The sequence below is a fragment of the Bombus huntii genome, chromosome 1 (assembly GCF_024542735.1).
Source record: "Bombus huntii isolate Logan2020A chromosome 1, iyBomHunt1.1, whole genome shotgun sequence".
NCBI lineage: Eukaryota > Metazoa > Arthropoda > Insecta > Hymenoptera > Apidae > Bombus > Bombus huntii.
The window spans coordinates 21,359,625-21,385,313 of record NC_066238.1 but is presented as its reverse complement, the minus strand read 5'-3'; the positions used below and the strand labels follow the sequence as shown (position 1 = coordinate 21,385,313).

At 32.6% G+C, this 25,689-nt stretch overlaps 5 protein-coding genes and 1 long non-coding RNA gene across 16 annotated transcripts; 4 read left to right on the top strand and 2 right to left on the bottom strand.

Annotated features, from left to right (window-relative positions):
* The first annotated feature begins 223 nt into the window (after positions 1-223).
* Positions 224-6,228, top strand: LOC126870730 (alpha-(1,3)-fucosyltransferase 7-like). 3 transcript variants are annotated; one of them, XM_050628759.1, is made up of 5 exons: positions 224-442; positions 1,012-1,132; positions 1,303-1,577; positions 3,138-3,295; positions 5,219-6,228. In XM_050628759.1, the coding sequence occupies exons 3-5, from the start codon at positions 1,404-1,406 to the stop codon at positions 6,147-6,149; spliced, it is 1,263 nt and encodes a 420-aa protein (XP_050484716.1). In that variant the 5' UTR covers positions 224-442; positions 1,012-1,132; positions 1,303-1,403; the 3' UTR covers positions 6,150-6,228. The 3 variants fall into 3 exon arrangements, with proteins under 3 accessions (XP_050484716.1, XP_050484697.1, XP_050484707.1); XM_050628740.1 differs by having other exon boundaries at positions 1,242-1,577; XM_050628750.1 differs by having other exon boundaries at positions 1,012-1,225.
* Positions 6,229-6,403: 175 nt separating this feature from the next.
* On the top strand, positions 6,404-8,027 carry LOC126870749 (uncharacterized). Of its 2 annotated transcripts, XM_050628783.1 has the most exons (5): positions 6,404-6,538; positions 6,654-6,907; positions 7,035-7,343; positions 7,455-7,675; positions 7,736-8,027. In XM_050628783.1, exons 2-5 carry the CDS (start codon positions 6,670-6,672, stop codon positions 7,904-7,906), a joined length of 939 nt encoding a protein of 312 aa, XP_050484740.1. In that variant the 5' UTR covers positions 6,404-6,538; positions 6,654-6,669; the 3' UTR covers positions 7,907-8,027. The 2 variants fall into 2 exon arrangements, with proteins under 2 accessions (XP_050484740.1, XP_050484748.1); XM_050628791.1 differs by having other exon boundaries at positions 6,452-6,907; positions 7,473-7,675.
* A 506-nt stretch (positions 8,028-8,533) lies between these two features.
* LOC126870763 (E3 ubiquitin-protein ligase CHIP) lies at positions 8,534-10,695 on the top strand. Its single transcript, XM_050628803.1, has 5 exons — positions 8,534-8,623; positions 8,711-8,863; positions 8,922-9,120; positions 9,620-9,957; positions 10,046-10,695. The coding sequence occupies exons 2-5, from the start codon at positions 8,747-8,749 to the stop codon at positions 10,286-10,288; spliced, it is 897 nt and encodes a 298-aa protein (XP_050484760.1). The 5' UTR covers positions 8,534-8,623; positions 8,711-8,746; the 3' UTR covers positions 10,289-10,695.
* On the bottom strand, positions 10,648-14,913 carry LOC126870719 (GPI inositol-deacylase). Of its 4 annotated transcripts, XM_050628705.1 has the most exons (11): positions 14,505-14,913; positions 14,092-14,245; positions 13,915-14,025; positions 13,686-13,789; positions 13,179-13,622; positions 12,844-13,097; positions 12,333-12,761; positions 11,876-12,262; positions 11,421-11,798; positions 11,095-11,344; positions 10,648-10,851 (listed from the first exon to the last, which is right to left on the bottom strand). In XM_050628705.1, the coding sequence occupies exons 1-11, from the start codon at positions 14,658-14,660 to the stop codon at positions 10,846-10,848; spliced, it is 2,673 nt and encodes an 890-aa protein (XP_050484662.1). In that variant the 5' UTR covers positions 14,661-14,913; the 3' UTR covers positions 10,648-10,845. The 4 variants fall into 4 exon arrangements, with proteins under 4 accessions (XP_050484662.1, XP_050484654.1, XP_050484671.1 ...); XM_050628697.1 differs by lacking the exon at positions 10,648-10,851 and having other exon boundaries at positions 10,880-11,344; XM_050628714.1 differs by lacking the exon at positions 10,648-10,851 and having other exon boundaries at positions 10,880-11,344; positions 14,092-14,290; positions 14,505-14,650.
* Positions 14,914-15,313: 400 nt separating this feature from the next.
* Positions 15,314-16,042, top strand: LOC126870777 (uncharacterized). The gene is made up of 2 exons (XR_007691446.1): positions 15,314-15,456; positions 15,523-16,042. It is a non-coding gene; the product is annotated as an uncharacterized LOC126870777 (long non-coding RNA).
* Positions 16,043-17,370: 1,328 nt separating this feature from the next.
* On the bottom strand, positions 17,371-23,277 carry LOC126871093 (uncharacterized). 5 transcript variants are annotated; one of them, XM_050629512.1, is made up of 7 exons: positions 22,780-23,277; positions 22,141-22,652; positions 20,411-22,076; positions 19,929-20,039; positions 19,480-19,710; positions 19,112-19,369; positions 17,371-19,003 (listed from the first exon to the last, which is right to left on the bottom strand). In XM_050629512.1, exons 3-7 carry the CDS (start codon positions 20,639-20,641, stop codon positions 17,828-17,830), a joined length of 2,007 nt encoding a protein of 668 aa, XP_050485469.1. In that variant the 5' UTR covers positions 20,642-22,076; positions 22,141-22,652; positions 22,780-23,277; the 3' UTR covers positions 17,371-17,827. The 5 variants fall into 5 exon arrangements, with proteins under 5 accessions (XP_050485469.1, XP_050485490.1, XP_050485463.1 ...); XM_050629533.1 differs by having other exon boundaries at positions 20,543-22,076; XM_050629506.1 differs by having other exon boundaries at positions 19,109-19,369; positions 22,780-23,275.
* Between the last annotated feature and the right edge of the window lie 2,412 nt (positions 23,278-25,689).

The following is a 25,689-nucleotide window of genomic DNA, read 5'->3' as shown; positions in this document are numbered from 1 at the left end:
AAAAGTATATTTTTAAATCTCTTAATAATTAAAATAAATTATCATAGTATTTATATCGTCCTTCGTGGTACAACAGAATAAATGAGATATCAATAGATAATAATATTTACATATAATTAGCGATATATAATCATTACTACTGCAGTAAAGACAGAAACTAGTTGTATCTGTGTAAAAAAATATATTTATGCATGCATTATTCGTGCATAATTAAGGAACAATTGCGTATCGGTTAATTATGACATAAGTCATTATTAAAAAATGTATATTGGTTAAGTATAGTAAAAAAAAACTTTAATTAACAGAAAATAAAGATATATATATAAAAAAATTCAAGTTAATTTTGTTGTATATTAAATATTTCAATTAGCGAGTCAACCTGCTTGAATTAAAATGTAAGAACTAATTGTATAGATAAAAGTTTGGAACGTTACATGTACATGTAAGTAATTTTAAGATTAAGATATCGAAATTTTTTGATTTAAAAAGTATTGCTAACTAGAATTATAATTGACTTACCAAATTTTGTAGTACGTATATCTAAAATTTATCATGATTTATGTATTACTATTAAATACTATATATTTTCTTGTCAGTAATTAATAGTATATAATAAATTAAATTTATTCGTTATTGATAAAATAAAAATTATTTTTAAATAATTCTTTAATAAAATGTAAATTTGAACATTTAGTAATCATTCAGTATGTATTAACAATTAATTACAGTTATAGAAACATATTGACATACATTTGCAATCGAAACATTTAATAAATAAGTAGATTGCATTTTTATTACGAATACTAATGAATTGAATAATAACCGCGAAATTTGAAATCCAAACAGATATGATATACGTATGTACTCTTCACACTTGTGTACAAAATAGCATAACATTAAACCAATAAACTTGCCTAATAATAAATCTTAAACGAATATAAACGATTAAGATCTAATTTATTTGGTATTAATATTTCTTGTAATAAATTTAAATATTTCTTCAAACAATAGCAAGGGGTGTGATGTTCTATCACCGCTGGGGATAACGTTCGCAACTTACTACACCTCGGGCCGTTACACTTGGTTAACCAAGACAATCGAGATCAACGATTGCTTGCAACACACGTCAAAGGTAGCCTCGACTGTTGGTCAGACCTGTTTCTTTCTTCTAAACATTTTTTTTCCTTTACCTTATTACATGTTATCAGTTTTTATGCTAACAAAGGTTCATATCGTTTTAGTGTTATTACAGCACCGCTCGAACAGTGTATCTTACTAACTATCAATTTTGTCTCATAAAAGATTAAAAACAGCTGTCAAATGATAAGATAAGTGACAATGATAGAAGATCAATATGCCACGACTAATATTTGCCACACTCTATCGAAAAATTCGGAAATACGATGCGCGGGATTTCACGATACGCGAAACTAATATTATTTCTATGCGTTGGGTCCATAATATTTTGTGCAATTTTTGGTACTCTTCCAAGTATCCTCAGAAGAGTTAATAATGTGGTTGTGAAACAAATGAAACACCGACAACAAATAAAAGAAGAATTACTAAGAAATGAACAGGTACATCTGTATTTGATTTTATTAAGATTAATCTATAATCCTTTTTCTTTTGATTGTGCTATTATGAAAATGAAAAAGTTTATATATATTTCCTGTACTATTGAGTAAAACACGTTAGTAGTTTAAGTAAGTTTCATAGAGTCTCTATTAGAACTTATATGTACAGGGTTATCCACTTAATTCGGAACCCGCGCTTGCGAGAACATAAGAAAATGGCAACAGTGTAATATATGCACTTACCACTACAATCAAATGTCACTCGCTATCTATGAGCTGTTGCTAGAAGTATAATTAGGTGAGAACATGAAGTGGTTTAGTTGTCGTCGGAGCACTTTAAATTTGATGTCACAATAAGAAGACGATCGCAGAGAAAGCGAATCTCGCATTTTCGTGTCCCTGCGGGCTCCTAAACCACCCAAGCAAGCAAATGCACCCGGTTCTGTTCCCACATGTAACTTAATTTTTTCTTTAAATAACTGAAATCTTGGATTATATTTACCTGAAATTGAATTTATTTGAAATTAATTTGAAAAAATGTAATTACAATGTAATTTTTTTTATTTAAAAGTACACTCAATTGCCAGGATTATTAGCAAATTACAATGAAATTGTTCACATTTTTACAAACATTACGGCTCTTTCTCCATATTGTTTAGTAATGTTTATTTTCAACGTATTAAACATTTTCTTCTACATCGTACTCCAAAAGTTATTCACGATCACTTTCTACAAATTGACCGTTATTACCTGATCATTCTGCTGTGAATACGTCGAATGTATGAATAAAAATTGAACAGAGCAATTGAGATACGAGATACCTCACAGAATTCTAGTTTAAGAAAATAGAAATTAATTTAATTCTTGTATTGCAGTGCTTGAGTTCGGACTACTCAGCAAAGGCTACTTGTTTATGACACAATCATTTATAAATCGTCAAAATAAAAAAATAGTTCTCATATTTTTTTATTTCATTGTTATAAAGTTGTTTTTAATTAGATTGTTGAGATTCTTATCAACGAAATGATATTGAACATGGTTATACCCTTGAAAGATGGACAGTTCAGTGAACTGCATGGGAGACGGTATCTATGTTCGTTCAGACATAACATTCTGAGATTGCTTTCTTTACAACAATTTCAATTTTAAATAAGAAAGATTTGTTGTAATTACATTTCAGGTAAGCATAATCCAAGATATCAGTTATTCAAAGAAAAAATTAAGTTACATATGGGAACAGAACCGGCTGCACTTGCTTGCTTGGATGGTTTAGGAGCGCGCAGGGACATGAAATCGTCGGGCGAAAACAAGGGATTCGCTTTTTCTCAGTGATCGTCTTCTCCTTATTGTGTCAAATTTAAAGTTCTCCGACGATAACTAAACCACTTCACGTTCTCGCCTAATTATACTTCTAGCAACAGCTCATAGATGGCGAGTGACATTCGATTGTAGTAGTAGTGTATGTTATACTGTTGCCATTTTCTTATGTTCTCGCAAGCGCGGGTTCCGAATTAAGTGAATAACTCTTATAGCATTACTAATTTGCGCCTTTATCCGTATCAGATTGAAACAACGTCTGTACTTGGAAAATGGCTCTTGTCTTCTGAAGGAAGTTTAACACCACCGATAATAAATAAGAGAAAGGAACCGTATTTAATCTTAATTTGGAAGCACGGAATGTTTTTGGAACGTAGGCACATCAGACGTTTTACGAATAAAAAGTTAATAAAATTATATTAAAAGCTTGTTTGTTATGAGATATAAATATGCACTTGTTAATTTACAGTAATGCTTGCTGAATTTACAATAAATCAGGTCTTTGTATTATTCAGGTTGTCTCACCTGATATGTTGATTTATGTCACTATTATCATCCGTAACAAAAAATACTTCAAATAAAAATAGAATGGTTGCGAAGGAGGTACATTAATCAATGCGCCTCGATATTCTCCGTAAAAAAGTATTGATCCCTGTATATCGAAAAGTTATTGTTAAAGTAAAAGTTAACTGTAAAAGCTTTCGTACGAAAGATAAGGAAAACAAATACAAAAGTATTGCCTTATGTCTTTCCGTATCTTTCACACAATAAGGTTTACAAAATAAAAATTGAAATATCTATTAAACTAGTAGCTTTTCGACATAAATAGGTTAATAATTTTTTGTAGAGTATCTCGATCTGCATTAATTAATGTATTAAAAAAAGATATGATTCTATTTAGAAAAACAAAAAATTTTTTTTCTTTTTTTAAAGAAAAACTAATAACATCAGAATATGTCCCCCTTGAAGCCAAACAATTTTTATTCGAAATATTTTTCATTACGAATAATAATAATCACATAAATCAAAGTGACAATATCAGATGAGACACCCTGTGTAATTCTCGCTGAACAAGTTGCGATTTTTTTGCAATACTTTTCAATTTCTCGATAAGAACAAATGACAAATATAACGAAAGCGAATTAGAAAGATATACATAGTGTGTCAAGAAACAACGGTCGAGCCCTGACGCTCTCAAGGAATGTCGCATACGTTACGATGAATGATCAAATTATACAAATATCAACTTCTACTAATTTTCATTTTATTTTCTCAATTTCTATAATTTCTATCTTATCAATACAAATATAATGATATAAATAAATTTTATAGATAACAATATTACTAATTAATAAATTAGTCACAGAATTATCAATAATTTCCAGGATATAAAACGAATTTCTGTTAAAACTAATTTGAGTTGTCTTGTTATTAAGTCATTTATTCATTTCATTCAATCATCTCATTACATAAAAATTCTATACAATGTGTCCGGTCTATCTGGAAACGTTCAGACATCTCGAAAAATATGAATGACACGAAAAAGTGTTTCAGACAAAACTTGCATGATATCAAGGAGGACATACTATATCCTTGTCTATTTGACCATGCGATAACGTTAAAACATATGAAGATTATATTACATTTTTCAAAGTCAATCCTATGAAGGTCATATTAAAATTTTCAAATAGGTATCTGCCTTTTTTATTATATATACTTGGCATTGAGACATTTTCCAAACGTTACAAACTTGTGTCTCCCACCATGTGCTATCGAAATACGAACTTTTAAATTCGATAAAGCGATACAAGAATCTAAAAAGGAAAGTGACTGACCGACTGACTGTTTTGGAAATATATACCAATGGTGGCATTATGAAAAACATCTTTATGTATCCTCGTGATGTATATCGGATGACGCTAATGTCGACGGCATGCAGCATATCGAATTTAAAAGTTCGTATTTTGATAATAAAAAATGTAGATTCCCATTTGAAAATTGTAATAGGATCTTCAAAGGACGTTTCATAGTCACCGGAAAATCAAATGAGCAAGAGTATAGTATGTCACTTAAAAGTGCTCGATCGTCGTTGCTTGATATACTGTCTTTCTCGTCTATCCTTCCTATATCTATTCACTATTTTCGACAATCGGTTTAATAAATTCGGACTATATTGAGTTTGGGATATAAAGATGTGAGTCACTGAAATGTAGGTAAAGCAATTGTATGAAATTAAATTTAAACGAGTATTACTGTAGTAATATTAGTACATATACTTTAAACTATAATTCTATTTAACTTTGAACTGAAATGTACTTCTATTTTAGGTTTTCACCTTGGGAAAATTGTACAGTAAAATGTGTACTAAGTTACCAATCCAAAGATTTAAATATAGCAGATGCAGTTGTGTTTCATTTGCATCTGACACAAAATGTACTGGAGTTGCCAATCAGAACACGATGGAATCAGAGGTGGATCTTTTTGACTGATGAATCGCCAATACACACTTTTATCTATGGAAATCAACAATTGTCTAAATATAATGGTTTATTTAACTGGTCAATGACGTATCGAATGAATAGTGATGTGCCAATACCTTACGGCAGAACGATTTCTACTTCGTTTATAAATTCACCAAATATAAATTTTTCGAAGGATCTGATACAAAAATCAAAAACTAAACTGGTCACTGTGATGGGTAGTAATTGCGGGGGCACTAATGATCGATGGAAATATATTAACGAATTGAAAGTAATTCTCGGTAGTGATCTTGACATATATGGAAAATGTTTAAATGGTAATACGACCGCATGTCCGGGTCATTTCGATAAAGATTGTTCTGTTTTAAATTCCTACAAGTTTTATTTAGCTTTTGAAAATTCAAATTGTAGAGAATACTTAACAGAAAAAGTATTCTGGCATGGTTATCACAAATTAGCAATACCAGTAATAATGGGTGCACCAAAGAAAGATTGCGAGAAATTATTACCACCACATTCGTTCCTTCACGTTAGTGATTTTGTTAATCCGAGAGCTTTAGCAGATTATATTCGCTATCTTAATAAGTACGATGATAAATATTTCGAGTTCCATGAGTGGCGTAAATATTACAAAGTAATCAACGAACATGGTTATTTTGGCAGCATGTCACGACATTATTGCCGTATTTGCGAAGCTCTTCATTATAATTCTCCTGCCCCCAAAGTGTACGAGGATATGGAATTGTTTTGGAACAAAAAACGAGATTGTACTCTCTGATATATTTAAATTTTATTTGTCTTTGTATTATATTGTTATCACTGTTTAACGTTACTGAATTAAATTTTTATCTGTTAAACTTATAGTTTGTTATTTTTTGTTTGTAATTGTTTTGTTTTGATTATCGCGTAATACTTATTGTAAATAAATTGAATAAAAACATCAATTTATATATTTCATTGTAATTAAATAACAAATAGAAAATGTATGCATAAAATATAATAATTACGTATAACGTATATATAAGAAAAAAATATTTAGCTATGAATTATATAACATACTATTGCAAAATTTTTTATCTTGAAAGTGTAAGGTCTGCGGACGATGCGAAATAAATAGATAAAAAATAGTATTAGGTTAGAATGTTTGACTATTTTAATATTAACATTGTACGTATCAAAATAAAAGCTTCAATCATGTTACGTAAAACTTTTTCCGACAATATTTATGAATCTTTGTAAGATATGGTAATAAAACATTTTATTGACAAATTTTTCAAAATAGATTCGTGAATGTTCCAATGTACAGTTTCGTAATTTCAAAACTCTGTTACGTTTCCACGGTGCTAAAACAACAATATTTAGCGAAATATCGTATTGTTTTTTATCCTATATTACGTTGTAAAATACATTGCGTCAATCCTTCTGTAATTATGGCTTCAAAGTGTTTTAATGGATGTAACGATCACTACAATGGTGTAACTATTGACTCAAATGACGAAGTTTGTACATCTGAAGTGTTCGCTCGTCGTCTTACAGGTTTATAACATAAAATGATAATAATTCTTAAACATATTTATAAATTATTACTTATTTTATCAAAATTGAGATACTTTGACAAAAATTTTTGTTAGAAATTAATATTTGTTTATTATAATTTTTGTAGCATCTTTACAAAAATGGAAAGAAAATAAAAAACGCACAATATGGTTCCGTGTACATTTACCACAATCAGAATGGATACCGTTACTTGTGAAAGAAGGATTCAAATTTCATCATGCAAAACAAGAATATGTTATGCTTTATCGATGGTTAGTTAAAGATGAGGAATGCAATGTTCCACACTATGCACACACCAATTTAGGAGTCGGAGGATTTGTCTATAATGAGGAAACTAAAGAAATTTTAGTTATCAAAGAGAAATATGCAAATGGTCCACCTATTTGGAAATTACCAGGTGGTTATGTGGAACCAGGTATACAAATTTTTTATAAACTAGTAAATTAGTACAGTATAGCTAATAATCTTTCTGTTATCATATATGTACTTCATGTTTCTAATATAATATATAATAATTTTTTATCAGTTTTTTATTTTATTGTAGAAGAAGATTTGGAAGAAGCTGTAAAAAGAGAAGTTTTAGAAGAGACAGGTGTTCAAACTACTTTTAAATGTATAATAGGTTTCAGACACGTTCATGGTTACGCCTTTGGCTGTTCTGACATATACATGATTGCTTATTTATCACCTATTAATATCAATATTAAAAAATGTGAAAAAGAAATTTCTGATTGCAGATGGATGAAGGTAATTTTTATTATTTGCTCATAAATAGTTTGTTACTGTAACTGTTTATTGTTCTCCCAGGTAAATGATTATTTAGAGCATCCAGAAGTATCTGAAAATAATAAACAAATTGCAAAAAAGATAATGGAATTTTTCAAACACAAAATGGGGATTGTTGTGAACCATGAAATACATTTTGCAACAAACAAACCTATTTGTGTATACAGCATATCCAAAATCGGTGATGCATAGCATTACACAGAATGATTAAAATGTATACATATGGCCAATTAATTTCATAGTTTAGAGCGATCTAAAATAATAATTATCTTAGAAAATGAACAAATCAAAATAAAATTTAATGTTTTAGATACATTTTTTAAATATAAGAAGTATAAAATATTTATCTTATCTTATATAGAGTAAATTAATCAAAATTACAAAGAAGTAATTCACACTATATAAGCTAAATAAAGGATAATTTAAGAAAAATAAAATTTATTGATTTCATTAAACATTCTATTACTATGTTATGTATATACAGCTTTGAATTAATTATATAAGTTGTTTAAATTCTGTAACTAAGGATTATAACATTAGGATTATAACATAAGGATTATAAAATCGATATAAATAACAAATAAACTGCAAAAATACATGTAACAAATTATGACGTATTATATGTATACATATCTAAATTCCGTTTTCCAAAATTATGAGAAAAATGGAACGAAAAGTGCAAATTTAACTTGAGAAAAAGATAAATAAAGAAGATATACAAAAAAGAGGAATATTATATTAAAAAAATTGTATTGAAATATTTTCATACCCAAACGTTCCTTGAAAACCCAGCTTTATGTTGGAAAGTAGCTTCTTCAGTTTTGTTTACATTCTTCTTTGTCACACTTTAGTCGATGATTGACAAGTTCTCCAGGAAGATGGAAGAGCACGTATTTGGTTAAGGTTAAGGTTATAGAATATTACTTTGTTGACAATTCGACTAATTTTTCCTGTAAGAAATATTACGTGAATAATTTGACGAGAATTCATATGTAGAAGAGTGTTCAATAAGGCACAAGATTTGTTGCCAAGATGAGTAAGATGTATACAACCGCCAACCTTTCGGACAAAGAATTAAAAGAAGAAGGAAATCGTCTTTTCAATCTTCACAAATACGAGGATGCTGCGCACTGCTACACCAAAGCAATTGTGAGTGCCACTATGAATCTATGCAGGCAAGTTACGACATTGCATCTCATTGCTGCAGATTAAAAATCCAACCCAAGCACTATACTTTACGAACCGAGCGCTGTGTAACCTGAAATTGAAACGATGGGAATCGTCCTGTCTAGACTGCAGACGTGCTCTCGATATTGATCCATGTCTGGTGAAAGGTCATTTTTTCTTGGGTCTAGCTCTTCTTCAAATGGAACTCTTTGATGAAGCTGTTAAACATTTACAGAGAGGTACGTACCTATATTTTTACTTAGGAATTTCACTGGCTTTTTCTTCTCATATGTTTCTTGCAAAGATTTCACTGTAGGTAAATATTCCGTGATAATTTCATAGTCTATATAAAATAATTATAAATTACACGAATAATATCTCGAAATTGACTAACGTTTATGATTTAACCATTTTATCAGTTTCATAATTCATCAAAAATAAATATTACATATTTGCATTCTGCAGAGTATCTTTTAATGAAAAGAATCTTATTTGGTCTCTAATATAGTTTGGCAATATACTCATTTGTGTATTTACATATTTATGCATTTATGTATCTTTAAAGAAGTTGCGCTATATTATATTTTTAGTACTATAATATATTATGTATATATATCAGAACATAATTATACAGAAGTATTTCATGGATATTCTTTTTTATGGTATTCATGGTTTTTACGACAATGTGAAACTTGTCCTTCACATGGTTACACATCTGAAACAACTACTACAACATAGCTGTGGATTTGGCCAAGGAGCAAAAGCTAAATTATGGAGATGATATGACCAGCATTTTAAGGCAAGCGCGAAAACGTTGTTTCCAATTGAGAGAAGAACAGAGAATTGCACAAGATATTGAATTACAATCATATCTCAATCAATTGATAGTAGAAGATGCTGAACGAAGTTTAGCAGCTTTAAAGGAGCAAGAAGCAGCTAAAGATGCAGATGGTAAAAGTGAAGGGGAAGCTTTGTCTATTGAATTAACAAAAAAGAAAGAAGAGGTAGAAGAAAAAAGAGATATGTATATGGCTCACCTTAATGATCTATTTGCAAAAGTAGATGAAAGAAGAAGGGTGAGTTTATATTTTTTAATCATGTTTAGTTATGTATAAATTAAAATAATTATATATTATTTGCAATTTTTATAAATATATGGAACAGAAACGAGAAGTACCTGATTATTTATGTGGTAAAATTAGTTTCGAAATTTTGCAAGAACCCGTAATAACGCCAAGTGGAATTACATATGAACGAAAAGACATTGAAGAACACTTACAAAGGGTGGGACATTTTGACCCAGTTACTAGAGTTCGTTTAACTCAGGATCAATTAATCCCTAACTTAGCAATGAAGGAAGTAGTAGATACATTCTTGCAAGAAAATGAATGGGCATTATATTATTAATATGTAAAGTTAGGTCACCACCATATTTTTATGATAAATAATTACATCTATATTACGATTATTTTTGGGTCCTGTTATTTTATGTAAATGTGCATATCATTGCCTTGTCAACAGTAACTACATCATATATTTATATGAAATTAAACTTAATTCTTTTTTATATTAATAGAATGTATTTAATTTATACATGTGCAATCATTGATTAATTAAATAAGATTGACAAATCAAAATTTTTGAGAAATATTTCTTTTAGTTGATGAATTTGTGTAATTTATATATGAAATATTGAAAATAGTACACATAATACCTTCAAATGGGTTGTTAAGTAATATAGGTCATATAAGAGTGTTAAAACTGTATATGTTTTTCTGATAAATAATAAATTTATTGTTTGACGTATAATTAAATATTTTAATATTTCCCAATTATTTACATAATTAAATAAAAAATTTTGTGATATTTTTAACTGTGTTTACTTACATTAATATATAGAAAATGAGTGTTTCGTCCAAGATCTGCTAGTGTGAACTCTTCAGTAAGGCTCTCACCTAACAGACCTATACCTTAGACACAACGAGAGAAGACAGAAAGTGACATTAATATATAGTATATATTACAATAATATATTTCACACTATCTTAAATTTCATTCTGTTAAGTATATTATATTATACATTCTCTAAAAATAAATATTTTTATAGGCAAATATAATATATCACATTTATACGCATATGAAATTGATGTACGTTGTTTCTTTTTCAAGTAAGCAGTATTAATTGAATAAAAACAAATTTAAAGAAAAATTACATTTAATGCAATAATAGTAATAGCTCCAGCCACAATAGGTGGTATATAATATTGATAAAAAGCTGGATGAGGTGCTGCTCCCATTAAAAGTACAACCCAACCTAAGAAACATAATATACTGGATAGTATTTGAGATCGATTTTTATAATTATTGGAAGGAAGTTGCACCCATCCCATTGTACTGCATGTTACTAAAACTATCCAACTTTGAAGTAACAAAGGATCTTCGGAAGAAAGTCTCATATCATAACTAGAATAAGTTTACAGAAATTAATGATAGATGATTGATTGATTAAATTTTTACACCAAAATAATAAATTGCAAACCTGAAATTTTTTGCCCAAACAAGTACAGATGGTACAGCTGGAATAGCAGTAAAACACCAAAGTATGAATAGAATAAGATGATTGAATATTTTTTGTCTTGTATCATCATGTTCTCCTGAATTATTTTTGGTATTTCTGAATCGTCGTATCCAATTAAAATGTTGTAATGAAGCCATTAATAGTTCTTCTAAATAATCTTCATAGATTTTTGTCAAATTTAAAAAATAAAGAAAAACTGAAATTAGCATAGCTAAACCCCCACAAGTTACAGGGATTAAAGATAAGACAAGAATTGCAGTAATAAAAGGTAACTGACTCAATCCACCAAGCAGCCAATCTGACCATGTTGTTGAAAAGGCTATTGCGCGAGCTAGAAATCTGGAAAATCAATAGATTTATTCAAAAAGTTTTTATGTAACATCAACATATGCATTAATGCACTTAAAGTTTCTTACCTCACAGCAATACTATGAGCTACTGAACCAAGAAATATAATGGAACAGCATAATCCAACGGTAAATACGCAAACAATTGCTAAAGCAACTAAACATTCAAACATTAAATTATAACAATATGAGAGGTATATTGTAATTACTATTATTGGAGTTTGTTTGAGACCATGATTAATTCTTGTAGATAAAAACAATAAAAGTAAACTAATAATCGTTGTATACAACAGGTACCAGCGATCCCTCACGATACAAGATATTCGATCTATAATTCCACCTTCTTCAATATTAATTATGTAAGAACATGCAGGATCTAGAGTTATCCTTAACTTTGGAAAAACGTTGGAATATTTATATCCAGTCTGGACTTTCATCGATTTCGGCCCATTATCCCTAAAATATTAAAATTGTTTGTAATAAAATATTTTAAAAACAAAAGCAAATTTACTTTAGTTATACTCACACGACCGTAAAAGATTGAATTTGTGTAACTACAATACCCCATGGTTCTAATAATTCAACTATTGCATGATGTTTTGGATCTGTACATTCAAATGCTTTAAGTTCAACAGCTACAACATCCATGGCGCTTTCAAAATTGGCATAGTATCTAACATGTCCAAGATTAGACATTTTTTTGGTTTGAGGTATTATAAATAAATTTTTTAGTAAAGGTAAAGTACTCCTAATAGGTACAAGTCTTGTATTGTAAGAATATAAATCAACGTTTATAGTAATATAGTTTTCTAAACTGTCCGGTGTAATCCTTATTATAATATGTGTTACATCGGGGTATTTTATCTCTTGAAAATTTAAGTCAACAGTTTTTCTTAAGCGATGTAAAGGATCTGGTAAAATTCTTGTTCTGTTTGTCAGGTTCCAACCCCAATTGCTAGATTAAAAATAGAATTTTATAATAATAGTTTGATGAGCTTTTGTAATCTTTGCTTTAAGACAATAATATATAACTTTACCAAACTCTTGATTGTCCTTGTATATTGGATGCTGTACACGCAAATAACCAATCTTTGGATTCTAAATTAATGGTATCAATAGTTAAATAATTTGGTTGTCCACTCAATCTAATCATAAGATAGATAGGAGATGTTCTTTTAGGCAAGTCTCTGTTGGTCCATACATAATGCCTTTGAATGTTCTCTATCCATTCATTACTAGGTTCAAATTGTATTATTTCTTTATAAGAATATAATCTTTTTCCAGAAGTACGCTGTAAAATTAATTGTTAGCTTAAATGCTATTATTAAAAGTACATTAAACTTATTAAAAATACATTAAAATATTTTCTTACATGATAAAAGTGATACGATAATGCTTGCATTCTTTCTTTAGCTGTAGAAAAAATTTTAGGTGGTTTTTGTGTACAATTAACAGAATCAAATAATGAACGTACAACAGACAGTACTAATTGTTTACACCATAAAATACTCAAATGATCTGTAGATTTCCAAACATCTGGCATAGTATTAGAAAGAACATTAATATCTGCTGTAGGATCTAGAATTTGAGCTGAAGTTATAAGTATATCTCGTGGTCCACCTCCTATTGATACTACACTTGTCCCTGCATCTTTTATCTCACTTAAGCGTTTTTCTAGATTCTGGTAATAATTGGCAAAAGTGTGGTCTAATATCAAAGTAGCTGTATGAGGAGTAGCTAAAGCAATAATAATGCTTGCAACACTAGCATTTACACTTGGTGTCATTACAATAGAACCTTTAGCTATAATACCTCCCTAAAAAAATGAACAGATATTTTAATATCTTTACTAAACTAAGTATACTATTATTATATTTACCATTGAATGTCCTATGAGCACAATATTATCTATGTTAGTTTTGTATAAACTCAATATTTTTTGTATACAGTGTGAAACATATACTGTCTCTTCCATTAATACACCTTGAATTAATTAATAAATTATCATTTATTTTTTCTAATCTTTTAAACAAAGTATAAATATTTGAAAAACTATGGAGACAACAATAAAGCTAACTATTCAACAAAATTGTTTTTTTTATTCATACCTCCATATAAAGCAGAATAATCATTGCCAAATGAAACAGTAAAATAATCAAAATGAAATGGAGTCCTATCTTTTAAGCTTTTCCTCAAACTGACAGAAGCAAGGGATCTTACTAGAAACAATAGAAGTATTAACAATTATTCAAACGAAGACATAATTTTTAACAGATTTTAAGAACCTTGCTCATGAGATCCAGCATTGCCAGGTATAAAAAGTACTGGTATTCCTGAGAAGTACATCCTTCTAAGCTTCTCGGTAACAAAACCTTCTCCATAGGCGTATAATCTATATCTTGGATATTGTTCTTGTATCTCATTATCCAAAGAGATTCTCTAATATTTGTATGAATATATGTATAAATGTCTTGTAATATATAACTGTATTATATGCAATGTCAAATTACTATTATTATTAATAATAATTTTTAAACTATTATTACTAAATTTTAATAGAATTAGAAATGAGAGAAATATGATCGAGTCAAAGTTATAAGGAATGTTATTTAACAATAATGTTTAAAAAGAGTACAGACAAGATTAGTATGGTATTCTTTATGGTATTCTATTAAAAATATTCATTTTGCTTACATACCACATACTGTGGGTATTCAAACATATATGTCATATCACAAGTATTGTCTTCAAAATCCGTAATGTAAAGAGCAGCTCCAAGTATGTAGAGTAAGAGAATTAACATTAAAAATAAAAAAAATATCGTATAAACTAATACAGATTTTATTAGAAACATTTTATTCAATAATAAAAAAAATGTTATATCCTTTTGATGGAAGTAAGCATTACTATCTCGACGCAAAAATTGGGAAGATATTATATATCTGTTGTTGTATTTAATATAGTGCACTTATATTATATTATATTATGAGAGAATATGAATGAATATAAACAAATATATTTGTTTTTTTTATATTCTTTAAATTATACAACATGGTTATGATTTAATAATAAAATGAAATTAGTTATATAGCGTATACTCGGAGTCACCCCAGGGTCATATAAGCAAGTTTGGACACTTCTATATTGTAAACATACAAGAAACCGTTCGAAAATTGAGTCATGAAAAATCAATATGGAAGACACGAAGGTTCTCGTTCTGCACATGCGTGACGTGCTGTAAATGTTGCAGACAGATACCCTACTCATTTCTGTCTGTCTTGCAGAACGAGACCCTTCATGTATTCCATGTTGATTTTTTACAACTCAATTTTTGGATAGTTTCCTCTAGCGAATGTAGAGACCTATTTGTATAGGATAGAGTGGAAATTGTAGTAAAACTGGATGGGATTTTTGTACATGAAAAAATAAAAGAAACTTTAGTATAACATTTTTCATCTTAGGCTTCGTTATCGAGAAAATTGAGTTTGAAAATGGTTTAACTGTAGTTTGTCGGACATTTAAATTATTGTCTTTTTTATTTCTCATGTAATAGTTTTAACGTGTAGAATCCAAAAATACAAGTTTCTAGGAATCTAGCGATTCAAAAGTTATGCATACATAAAACTGAGCATTTTGAGTGTATTTTATAGGTTATTACGATGCCATATTGCTTTATCCATCATCTGATTGGTTAAAGACCATGATCATATTACCAGGTCTCGATATTTGCATAAAGAAATCTAGAGGAAACCGTCCGAAAATTGAGTTATGAAAAATCGTAAAATCATAAATGCGTAACATGCTATGAATGTTTCAGAATAAGAGACTCTCTACTCATCCATTTGTCTCGCAAGAAAGAGAACTTTCTTATCTTCCATGTTAATTTTTCATGATTCAATTTCTGGACAGCAGAATTTTCCTAAGCGAGTGTCGAGCTGTGTTTATAGGTTACGTATACATATACATACGTATAATGTATAAAAATACATATAATACAACCTTATTAATATTATTATAATATAAGCGCAATCTTATTTTCATCGAGTAAGAGCGAGTCAGGAATATGTATGAATGAATAGAACCTGGTTGATTAGATAGATTGTATGCAGTTTGATTATTTGTAAAGGTAGAAGAGAGATGCGATAAAAATTTGTAATATATGCGAAAAAGTAATTAGGTCATTACACGAAAGTGGCGATTGATATATGAATAAAAAAATTACTGTTAATTATTTAACCGTCCAGGTCCTAAATAATTTTACTACGCACAATTTATTTAAAAATTAGCAAACCATGTATTGGAACAGAATACTCTCGATAATTATATTGTTTCTTTGCTATGGTTTCTAAGATTATTTTATATTATCAAAGAAAGTATTGATAATTCATCAGATATACAAAATATATTTAGTAAATTAATTTTATATAACGTTCAATAGATGTATAATTCCATAGTAATAAATAATGAAATTAATAAAAAACATTTGTGAAAATTATTGATAATATATCCTATTTATTTTATGCAATAGATATTAACAATTTTTTAAAAAACAAATTACTAATGTCTAGATAGTTAGATTAATATTTTATAATAAAGTTGTTAATATTCATTATCAAACTGTGGCTGATATTTTCTTTCACTGTGATAAATTATATACTGTTGTAAAATTTGTTAAATCATATTCTTAATCTTTCAGTCATTCCTATTTCTAAATAGTAATGTTTTATTTATTTACAAATCCTATAAAAAATATTGCAAAACATATTGAAATCATTGAGTATATGCAAAATTAAATACCAAACAAAGATAATGAAAATTTGTTATATCTATAGATTTTGACCATTTGTAAACAAGCTAAATTGAAATTTGAATTTCCAGTTTCTTGAAATGTTGCGCATTTATGCTCGAACTAATGATCAATGCGATCACAAAATACAACATGAGCACATTCCCCACTCTCCGCAAATAGGGAAAACCGCCTTAGTGAGTATCGATGCAGCTTTATGGGTTCGTGTAGCGCGGTAAATATGAATTTGAACAATAGTGTGGCCGAGACAATGAAGAAAAGAAACTAAACGTCAAAATCATTTATCAGTGATAACTACAATTACTCTCGAATTTATCTTTTTACTTTTGTTGACATAGGAAAGAACATTGACAAGGTATAAATCGCTTGCTTTATATATGATTAACTGTTAGTTTCGAGTTATTCAATTTCATAAACACGAGCTAAGTGCTTTTGTACTTTACGGCAAACAACTCAGTCTAAAATTCCCCAAGTTCCTGAACGATCGCGTAACAGTACGAAGATGAAGTTATAGGAATTTTTTAAACAACTTTGTTTACAATTTTGAACGTACATCAACTAAAATATAATAAAATATAATATTTATAAATTTATATTATAATAAATAAATATAATATTTATAAATCAAAGAATAGGTCTACAATAAAAAGCTTCATAAAAAACGATGTAATTGTTCGGTATCGTCTCCATGAAAGAATTTCTATATATTTTTACCTCCTAAGTTTTAAGGAATCACAGAATAATTACAATATAGAAATATGCTTCAATAATTTATTCTTTTCATGATAACGATAATATTACTATTAACGTTCGCCACAGTTTAAAACTGTTTCCAACCAATCATAGAATCAACTATCGATAAAAATTTAAAAAAGATTTAAAAAGCGCCATGAACATCGATGATATCCCTTATCATATTGTCCGGAAACATCGCTAGGAAACCATTCGTTGATCAAACGATAAGTTTAGTCAATCAAACCCGTAACCAATCGCATTTGTTCGAAAAAGTTTCAAAAACGGTGGTCCATTCCATTATCGTTCGGTGAGAATACAATTACTAACTGTTGCGATATAAAGCTGAATACAAAGGTTTAAATACGGAACAAGTTCGACATACGATATACGTTAGATACACGTTGTTTCGTCCAGAATTTGATACGATAATTATACGAGTATCTTTTTATTAGAATACAGTTTTCAATGAGAAGGATGATTTACAGACGCGTCACTTCGGAATTATTTAGTGCCCTTAATTTCCCATCCGAATGGCTGGATCGACGATGTCGAACTTGAGTGTGCGTACTGATAATATATCCACCCTCCTCCTGTCGATTGTGCTTCTCTATTTGGATCACCGGCATGCACCGCGGAGCTGGACCATCCAGACATTCACAACTCAGACTTGCGTCTAGCTCGCCTTGATATGGCGGTGGTATTAACAAACTTTCGGTAGACTTGGTTGGCTGAAAGTGTCTGTTAGAACTACCCGAATACGTAGTACCGCTACTCGTTCTCCTTTGAACGGTTCCAGTAGGCGTTTTTGCTCGTCCATGAGCGCCTTTCCCAGGCCTCTCTGCGCTATGTGTTTTTATAGTAGCTGTATCCAAATAACCGTATCCGAAACCGTAGCCACCGAACGCCTTGGTAGTTAGATTGTCCCAGGACTTTGGTTTAGCATACTGAAGGCACGGCGGTGGTCGTTGATGTACGCTTGGATCCCAGTAGAGGGTATCCGTGCTTAGGCTCGTCGAACAGGAGGCTACGCTTTCGGCTGCGGTCGAGATATCGCTACTAGTAACAGAATGCAGACTGTGTCCTGATGTGCGCGAGCAGCTGTGCGCACCATGTTGTTGCTGTTGTTGCGTTTGTTGCGATTGCTCTCGCTGTACATGATGATGCTGGGCTGGTTGCTGCTGCTGCTGTTGCTGCTGCTGTTGTTGTTGTTGTTGCTGATGATGATTCTGTTCGTTTCTCGCTCTCCGTTGTTTCTCACGACGTCTACGACTGGGTACGCAATTTGGATCACAGCAAGGACTTGCTAAGTCGTACGCGTCCAAACTACCGCTATCTGATTGTTCCCTGCGACGACTGGCGCTCGAGATGCAAGCAACGCAAAGGCTATTCTGGGGTGGAGGATGAAGAGGAAGCGGATCTCCGCTGGTATTAGACTGTTGTTGCTGTTGTTGACACGATTTGTGCGATTTCGATTTGGCTGGCGTACTATTCATCCCGTTTGCCTGGTGATAGCTATGTCTCGACGAAACGGTTACTCCTGATTCGCTTGACATCTTTGAGAGGAAGTGGTGGTGATCGCTTCGCGAACGGGGAGGCCCTACTGCTACTAGACAAGCGGTGTTCCGTGGAACTAAACATGGTCGTCCATCCGGGAACTATAAAAAGTTAAAAGTGTTTGTTATTTTCTTCGATGTTGCAAAGATTAAATCGACCTAAGATATAATATATAATAGATAACAAGATGTTTCTATATAGGATACCACGTTATAAAGTAACAGATGTTCCGTGGACGTAGCAGGCCGACAACATTGAATCGTGGAAGAATTGAAACTCGATGACGGCGATGGCTGATTGGGGTTACTCGTAATGACACTGTTAGGCGTTCTCTTGCGTGCTGGCAGTGAATGGGTTTTCCATCGACCCATGAGAATAGACCGTTCCCTCTCGCAGAGTCTCTCTAATTCACCGAGTCGTGATTGAAGAGCACGTTGTAATTCGATATAGCGCATATGTAATTCCACCTGGCAAACAATAACGAATATCATGTTTGAGTAAATAGCTAAAGTGCATTCTATTTTTTAAACGAAAATTAAAGTTTTAGAAAGTGGCTATACACTTTCTCGATATTTACCTTTCTTACACAGTCTTCGAACGACACAACCATTCGCATTCTGGTATCACAGTTCTTTATGAAATTAACCAGTGTCTTGTGATCCGCTCTGTCCATTTCGTGGCCGTTTATCGAAAGTATCACGTCACCCTCCCGCATTCCCGCTTTGAACGCTGGTCCATCGTATTCCACGTAATCAACGTACGTGACCATCTCGATTTCCTGCTCCCTCTTGTAATGTATCCCATAACTCTGTACAATTTCAAGCGAATCGATTACAATGTTTATATTTCAAACGAATTTTAATTCTTGTAAGAGTCGGACTTTCTGAAGAAATTACTGTAACATTTGTGGAAACAAAGATAATTACAGGGTACAATGAAGGTGTAATTATTGATAAGAGGAGTGCACAGAGATGTTATATTTTATGTACCTTGCAGAAAGTACGAGCAGATAAACGGTTACGTTACCTGTAACGTGAAACCGTATGTGCCATTTTTCTTCTCGACGATGATGGTACGACGACGTCTGTCCTCATCCGCCCGTGTCACTCGATCTGACTTTGATCTCTCCAACACAGCCTAAAAAGAAAAAGCGCAACACCATGGTAAACTCACGATAAGCGCGAAACAAAGGAGCATCTATTATCATCTTCTAGCAATGCACATACTTTGACTAGTAAAACACATGTTCCGATAAATTAAACCAACTTTTAATTAAACTTCTAACGAATCTACATCCTAAATGTAGCGTCGCAACGAAAACAACGTAACCCAAGATACACATATAATGATGCATGTTCGGAAAATACTCGCGTGGGAGATGGAAAATAAAAATCAACAGACGCATCTACCAACAGGGAACAGAGGAAAAGAAATCTGGTAACAGACGAACAGTAACAACAATAATAACAAAAAAATAATTAAGAATCAGATAATAAGATTCAACACACGTTGTGCAATCCACAGAATTTCCTTGACCACGAAAAACAACTCGAAATGGGCAACAAGAAACTGCTCGAGGAAGGCTGTTTCAGCAAATAAAAATCATTCTTTCGATACACGAGTCGATGTAATAACATTACACATTCCACGACACCACTCCATTCCTCCTCGTCGCTGTTCTCAACGCCGGCACGGTGTTGTTGCCCGGCCACCTCGGTATTCTGCGGCGAGTTGTTCATGATCCCTCGAGATACACACGGAACAACGACAAAAAATCGGGAGGACCGACCGTATTATCTCCACGAAGAAATATCGGATCACCACCTGGCGGGGGAGATCCCTATGTGCGTGTGGCCGTGGTCGAGAGAGAGGTGCCGAAGAGGCTTTATCAGGGTGTACACACACGTTTCCCGTGCTCTCTGTATTTCACTTTCGATCGTGCTTCACTTTCACGTTACTCTCACGCATTGTGCTTACATTTCGAGAGGCGACGCGCCAGCCAGCCAACCAGCCAGGCCGCGAGGTTAACGTGCGTTTAGGCGCGATTATATATGCTCTTTTATTGTTATCTTCCTTCCCGGCTGGTCGCCGGTTTCCAATGCGCCTGCCCGACAATATCGGCTTACAACCCTGTTCGTCGTTCGGTGGCAGGCACTGAGGGTGGCGGAGGAAAGAGAGAAAAGCACGCGCAGTCTCATCCTCGTGGTCCCTCCTCTCTCACGTTTACCCCCTGCCTTCATTCTTTCCGCCACCTTTTATCACCCACCTTCCTTCCCTTCTTATCCCTTCCCGTACATATATGCGGGACAGGAATAACTCCTCGCGTGCAATGTCCTTGCAGTTTGCACACCGACCGCTTGTTTCCTCCGCGGTTCATGTCAATGAACATATCGTTTTCCATGAATCAACTTAGCTGGAGAAATGTTTCTTTTTTTTTCTTTTCTCGATTTAAATTTTTCTTCCATGTTCTTTGTATCTTGAGATGAAATTTCCTATGATTGGCGGACACTGTCGACCATAGATATTAGATTAGAACACCTATTGATTATATTTATTGGAAAACTTTAGCAAATTTTACTTTACTATCTCAGTTAAAATGGTAGATGGGATAGTTTAACTAAGGAAAGTAGCATAGAAAATCCTCAACTTGTGGAGTGAACATTCTACAAAATATTTTATTGCATCTTCAATGGTCTAAGCGGAACGTGTAAGATATTTTGATAATTAACAAAAGGGTAATACAGGAAAATGGAAACTGAAGGCAGCGAGAATGTTTCATCAGTTAGATTCTTCTTATTTCTTCACTATTTCCATTTTGGTACTTCGCCGAACTGGGCACTGAACGACGAGAATAACGTGTCACGACGCCATCCTCGCCATGGTCTCTGATGTATTTTTACAAATGCCTCGACAAACAGAGAAATACGTATCTTTTGCGTAGCGAAGAAGAATGTAAAGGAAAGATATTCGAGCAAAGTGATCGCAAAGGAATCGCTTATTGTCGGATTCGTTTACTGCTACTTCTTCTTCTTCTCCTTCTTCATCTTCTTGTCCGTGCCGCTCATTTTGTCAACTCTTTGCTTCGCGATTCTTTCCATTGGTGAAATAATCGGAGTCTTTTGTATTTTCAGCGGTGGCAGAGGCGGAGGCTTTGGTTTTGGAACTGGAACGTGCCTGTGAAAATTAATTATTCGTTTCACTAAATTATTTTTCATAACAATAAACAAATAAATCTTACTTGATGAACATATGTATTTCTTGAAGGGATCGATCCTTAGTTACATTGATCCAAATGTTCGATTGTGTTCTGGGTTTCACGCATAAATCTTTGCCCGCGCAACATTCGGCATTATCGCGTTCTTCTTGAGCCTCAAACTTTTTTTGCCAGCATTCTTCCCATTTACGCAAACGTTCCTTTTCTTCCGCTTCGCGTTGTGCTTTTCCTGCTTGGTCCATCCGTGTTTTCTCCACAGGCCGATGAAGTTTCTTTCCAGTGCGTTTCTTTTTTCCAGCTTGCTCCACTGTCTTCAGATTCTCTACATTCCCGATGTTTATCTTTTCCCAACACGACTCACTAATCGTTTCCTCCGGCCGTTTTAATTGCGGGAAAGTTTCTCCTTTAATAGTCGGTAATATCTTTCTCGTGATATTATTCAGATTAAAGAAGGCGTGAACGAATATCGCTTCCCATTGGAGGGCTATTAATGTATTTTCGGTTAGAATTCTGAGTAATATGTATGGAGAGATTAACTGAAAAAGAAAATATAAAACCAATAACAAAAAAAATTAATAGAAGTATGGGTAGCCTAGCTCTCAAGTGGTATATCATTGAATCATAGGAAAGTGATAGGAAGTGATAAAAATATTTTTTGATTACCGAGGAGAAGTAGTGGTCGCTCAGGTTCGGATTGTGTGCTTCGTTATTTGTTATGCTTATCATGACTACGGACAATTTTGTTCCATGTGTGTTTGAGTTAGGAAATATGGATAGTTTTTGAAGGTTAGGTGTTGAAACAAAAGCGATTAGTTATTGAGAAACAATTTCACTTTCATCGATTGTTCCCATAAGAACACGTGTTCAGATTCTTCGATTTTTTTCAACGAGTTATTTTATATCGCACGTATTCATTTTAAGGAAAGCCTTGAAGTTCTATAAAACAACATTTAATTCCCTGTAATTTCTCGAATAAATTAATAAATTTAAATAACGATCTGTTTCAAATAACGATCCTTAATAACCACTTATATGAATTTTATATGACGTTAATACTTACACAAATAAAATAAAATCATCCGTCTTGTTCGCTTGGTACATTGACCTCTTTACCTTCTAAGTATCACGGAGAAGTTTCTACTGTTTTCCAAGAAAAGAAAAGTTTCTTTTCATTTCTGTTAACCACAGGTGCAACTGTATTCCTTTACAGGACATCCACATTTTTTCACGGTCTCCTTGCTAAGCAAATCACCGTGTGGTTTGGGTCCTGTCGATAGGGAGGAAGCACCGCAACAAGGTGAACAAGGAGCTGGCTTTGCACACGGGCTACATTTCCCTCCTGCAGCTGCTTGTTGACGAGCAATGGCGCGAAAACTGGATATTGGCTCAGAACAACAACACGGGGAAGCTACTTGATCTTTCCGTCGGGCTTTCGGCGAACATGGACATTGTTTCCTGGAAAGAGATAAAAGAAGCTCGTATATTATTTAGTAAAAGATAATTGAAGAATTTGCGGTAATTATGCAGAGTTTCGATGTTTTGAATTGTACTTATTGGGGGAGAAAAATAGTGTAAAAGTTTATTTTGAATTTATCTTGAATTTATATCACGTTTGAAAAAGTATATTGATTTTTAGTTGGTGTTTGTTAGTTTATTCAAATTACTGGATAATAGATCTATTTTCTTATTGCTGCAGTCCCATTAAATAAGTGAATAAATGTTGCGACAAAGATCTTTCTTTTATGATGGACATCAAAGATAAAGTAATGGCACTGGAATGAAACAAAATGCACTCAGACGTGACTAAAGTCTAGGCAAACTGATCTAGCTGAATTGCTTTCGCTTTCGAACGCGTCCAATTCGAACAAACGAACCTCTCTCTGCTCTAGTTTTAGCTCATCCTTCTGTTAGTCACGAGTGATTAAAGCTTCTCATCTGCCTAGAGTGCAGAAAAAATCTAACGTCTAAAAAGTTAGATTATATTTTAGTAATATGAGACAGTGTAAGAAATTAAGAAGAAAAGAACAAAGGGCAGTTAGAAATAACCAAAAATAAACTGATATTTAAAAAATAGTTTTTTTTAAGTGGAGATTTTGTAAAAATTCAGAATACTAAAACGTAAGAATCCGGGATATTAAAGAGAGGAAATGACTACGCACGAATGATCAAACTGGTTGCACAGCTGTTCATTTAACTCTTGGATTATTAGATCATTGAACCTAATCTTGTTCAAAAAGGATGCAAAACGAGAAAAACGAGTACCCTGAGGATGGTTGACGCGAGGCGCAGCACGGTCGTGGACCATAATCAGGAGGTTTAGGCAAGGGGGGGCACGAAGACGTCTGAACGATCGGTGTGGCACAACAGGTTCTTCCTGTAGACTCTCCACTACCATCGATACATTTCTTCGTACAGGTACACGTCAATGGAGCTGGTGTATAGCATTCAGAGGGTATCTTCTTGCATTGAAAAACAGGACTGTCGTCCGCCCCTTTAAACAGATATGGTTTCCTATTGTGTGGTATTTGAAACTGGGTGATGATCTTCTTGCCGAAACAGGAAGCTCTTATGTAAACTGTCACAGATCCAACGCATTGTCCTGTTGCCGTAGTAATTTTAAACGTGTCCTTGATCGTTTGACAAGGATTCGGTATTTTGAAGACTTGTTGGCTCAATACGGCGTTTATTATTGCTTTTGCCTCGATTTGATGACAGCCAACCAGCATCACATCTGGTAGCACTCCAGGTGGTAGTTTCTTATAGACAGATAGTTTTATGGGGAACGTGGTTAAAGGTCTCTGGAGAACGATCGATGGCAACGCGAATAAACAAGATTTGCCTTTCTTGAAAACCTGCGTGTCGCCTTCGGTGCAACCGCAGCCATCTGTCAGGGCTTCTTGGCAAATGTCGACTGGCGGCAGGCTAAGAATCTGCGGATTTATTTATGAAAATATGCTTAGTGTAGGTTCGATAGGTTTTTTGAATTAAAACAGAATTTTTAACGGGTTTGTACTTTTTAACGAAATTGCTAGGATTGAATGTTTTATTTTATTACGATAAAGCGAAAAGCCGATTGAAAAACTGTTTACCTATTAAAGAAATATATAGGAACATGTTTACACGTGTAAAGATTGCGACTGGTGAAAATTTGTTTAGTCAATGATCTATTTGGCAGTTTAATAAAATGCTGAATTACCTGAAAGGAGACACAGGTACACGCAGGTAATAGATCGTCCTGCATTGCCCTTATCACTGGGATTTTAACCTTTTCGACTAGAAACTCGATCAAGAAAAGTTCCTGTTCATCCGCCATTTTTTGAACACGATATAATATTATGAAGTTTCGAATACGCTTCCCATAATTTTAGCTCTTGATTATCAGAGTATTTTAGAAAATTTGTCTGTTAACCCTCAATTTTGATATTGCCATCAAGTCGGACGGTTTCGGAAATTTTGAGATTCGGAAACCATCCAGGGGGCGCTCCGCAGTATAATTCAAAATGCTCATTCATCTACGACTTTGAGAATAAATTGCGTCTCTCATTTGTATTATTTTACTTCGGTGGATTGTAT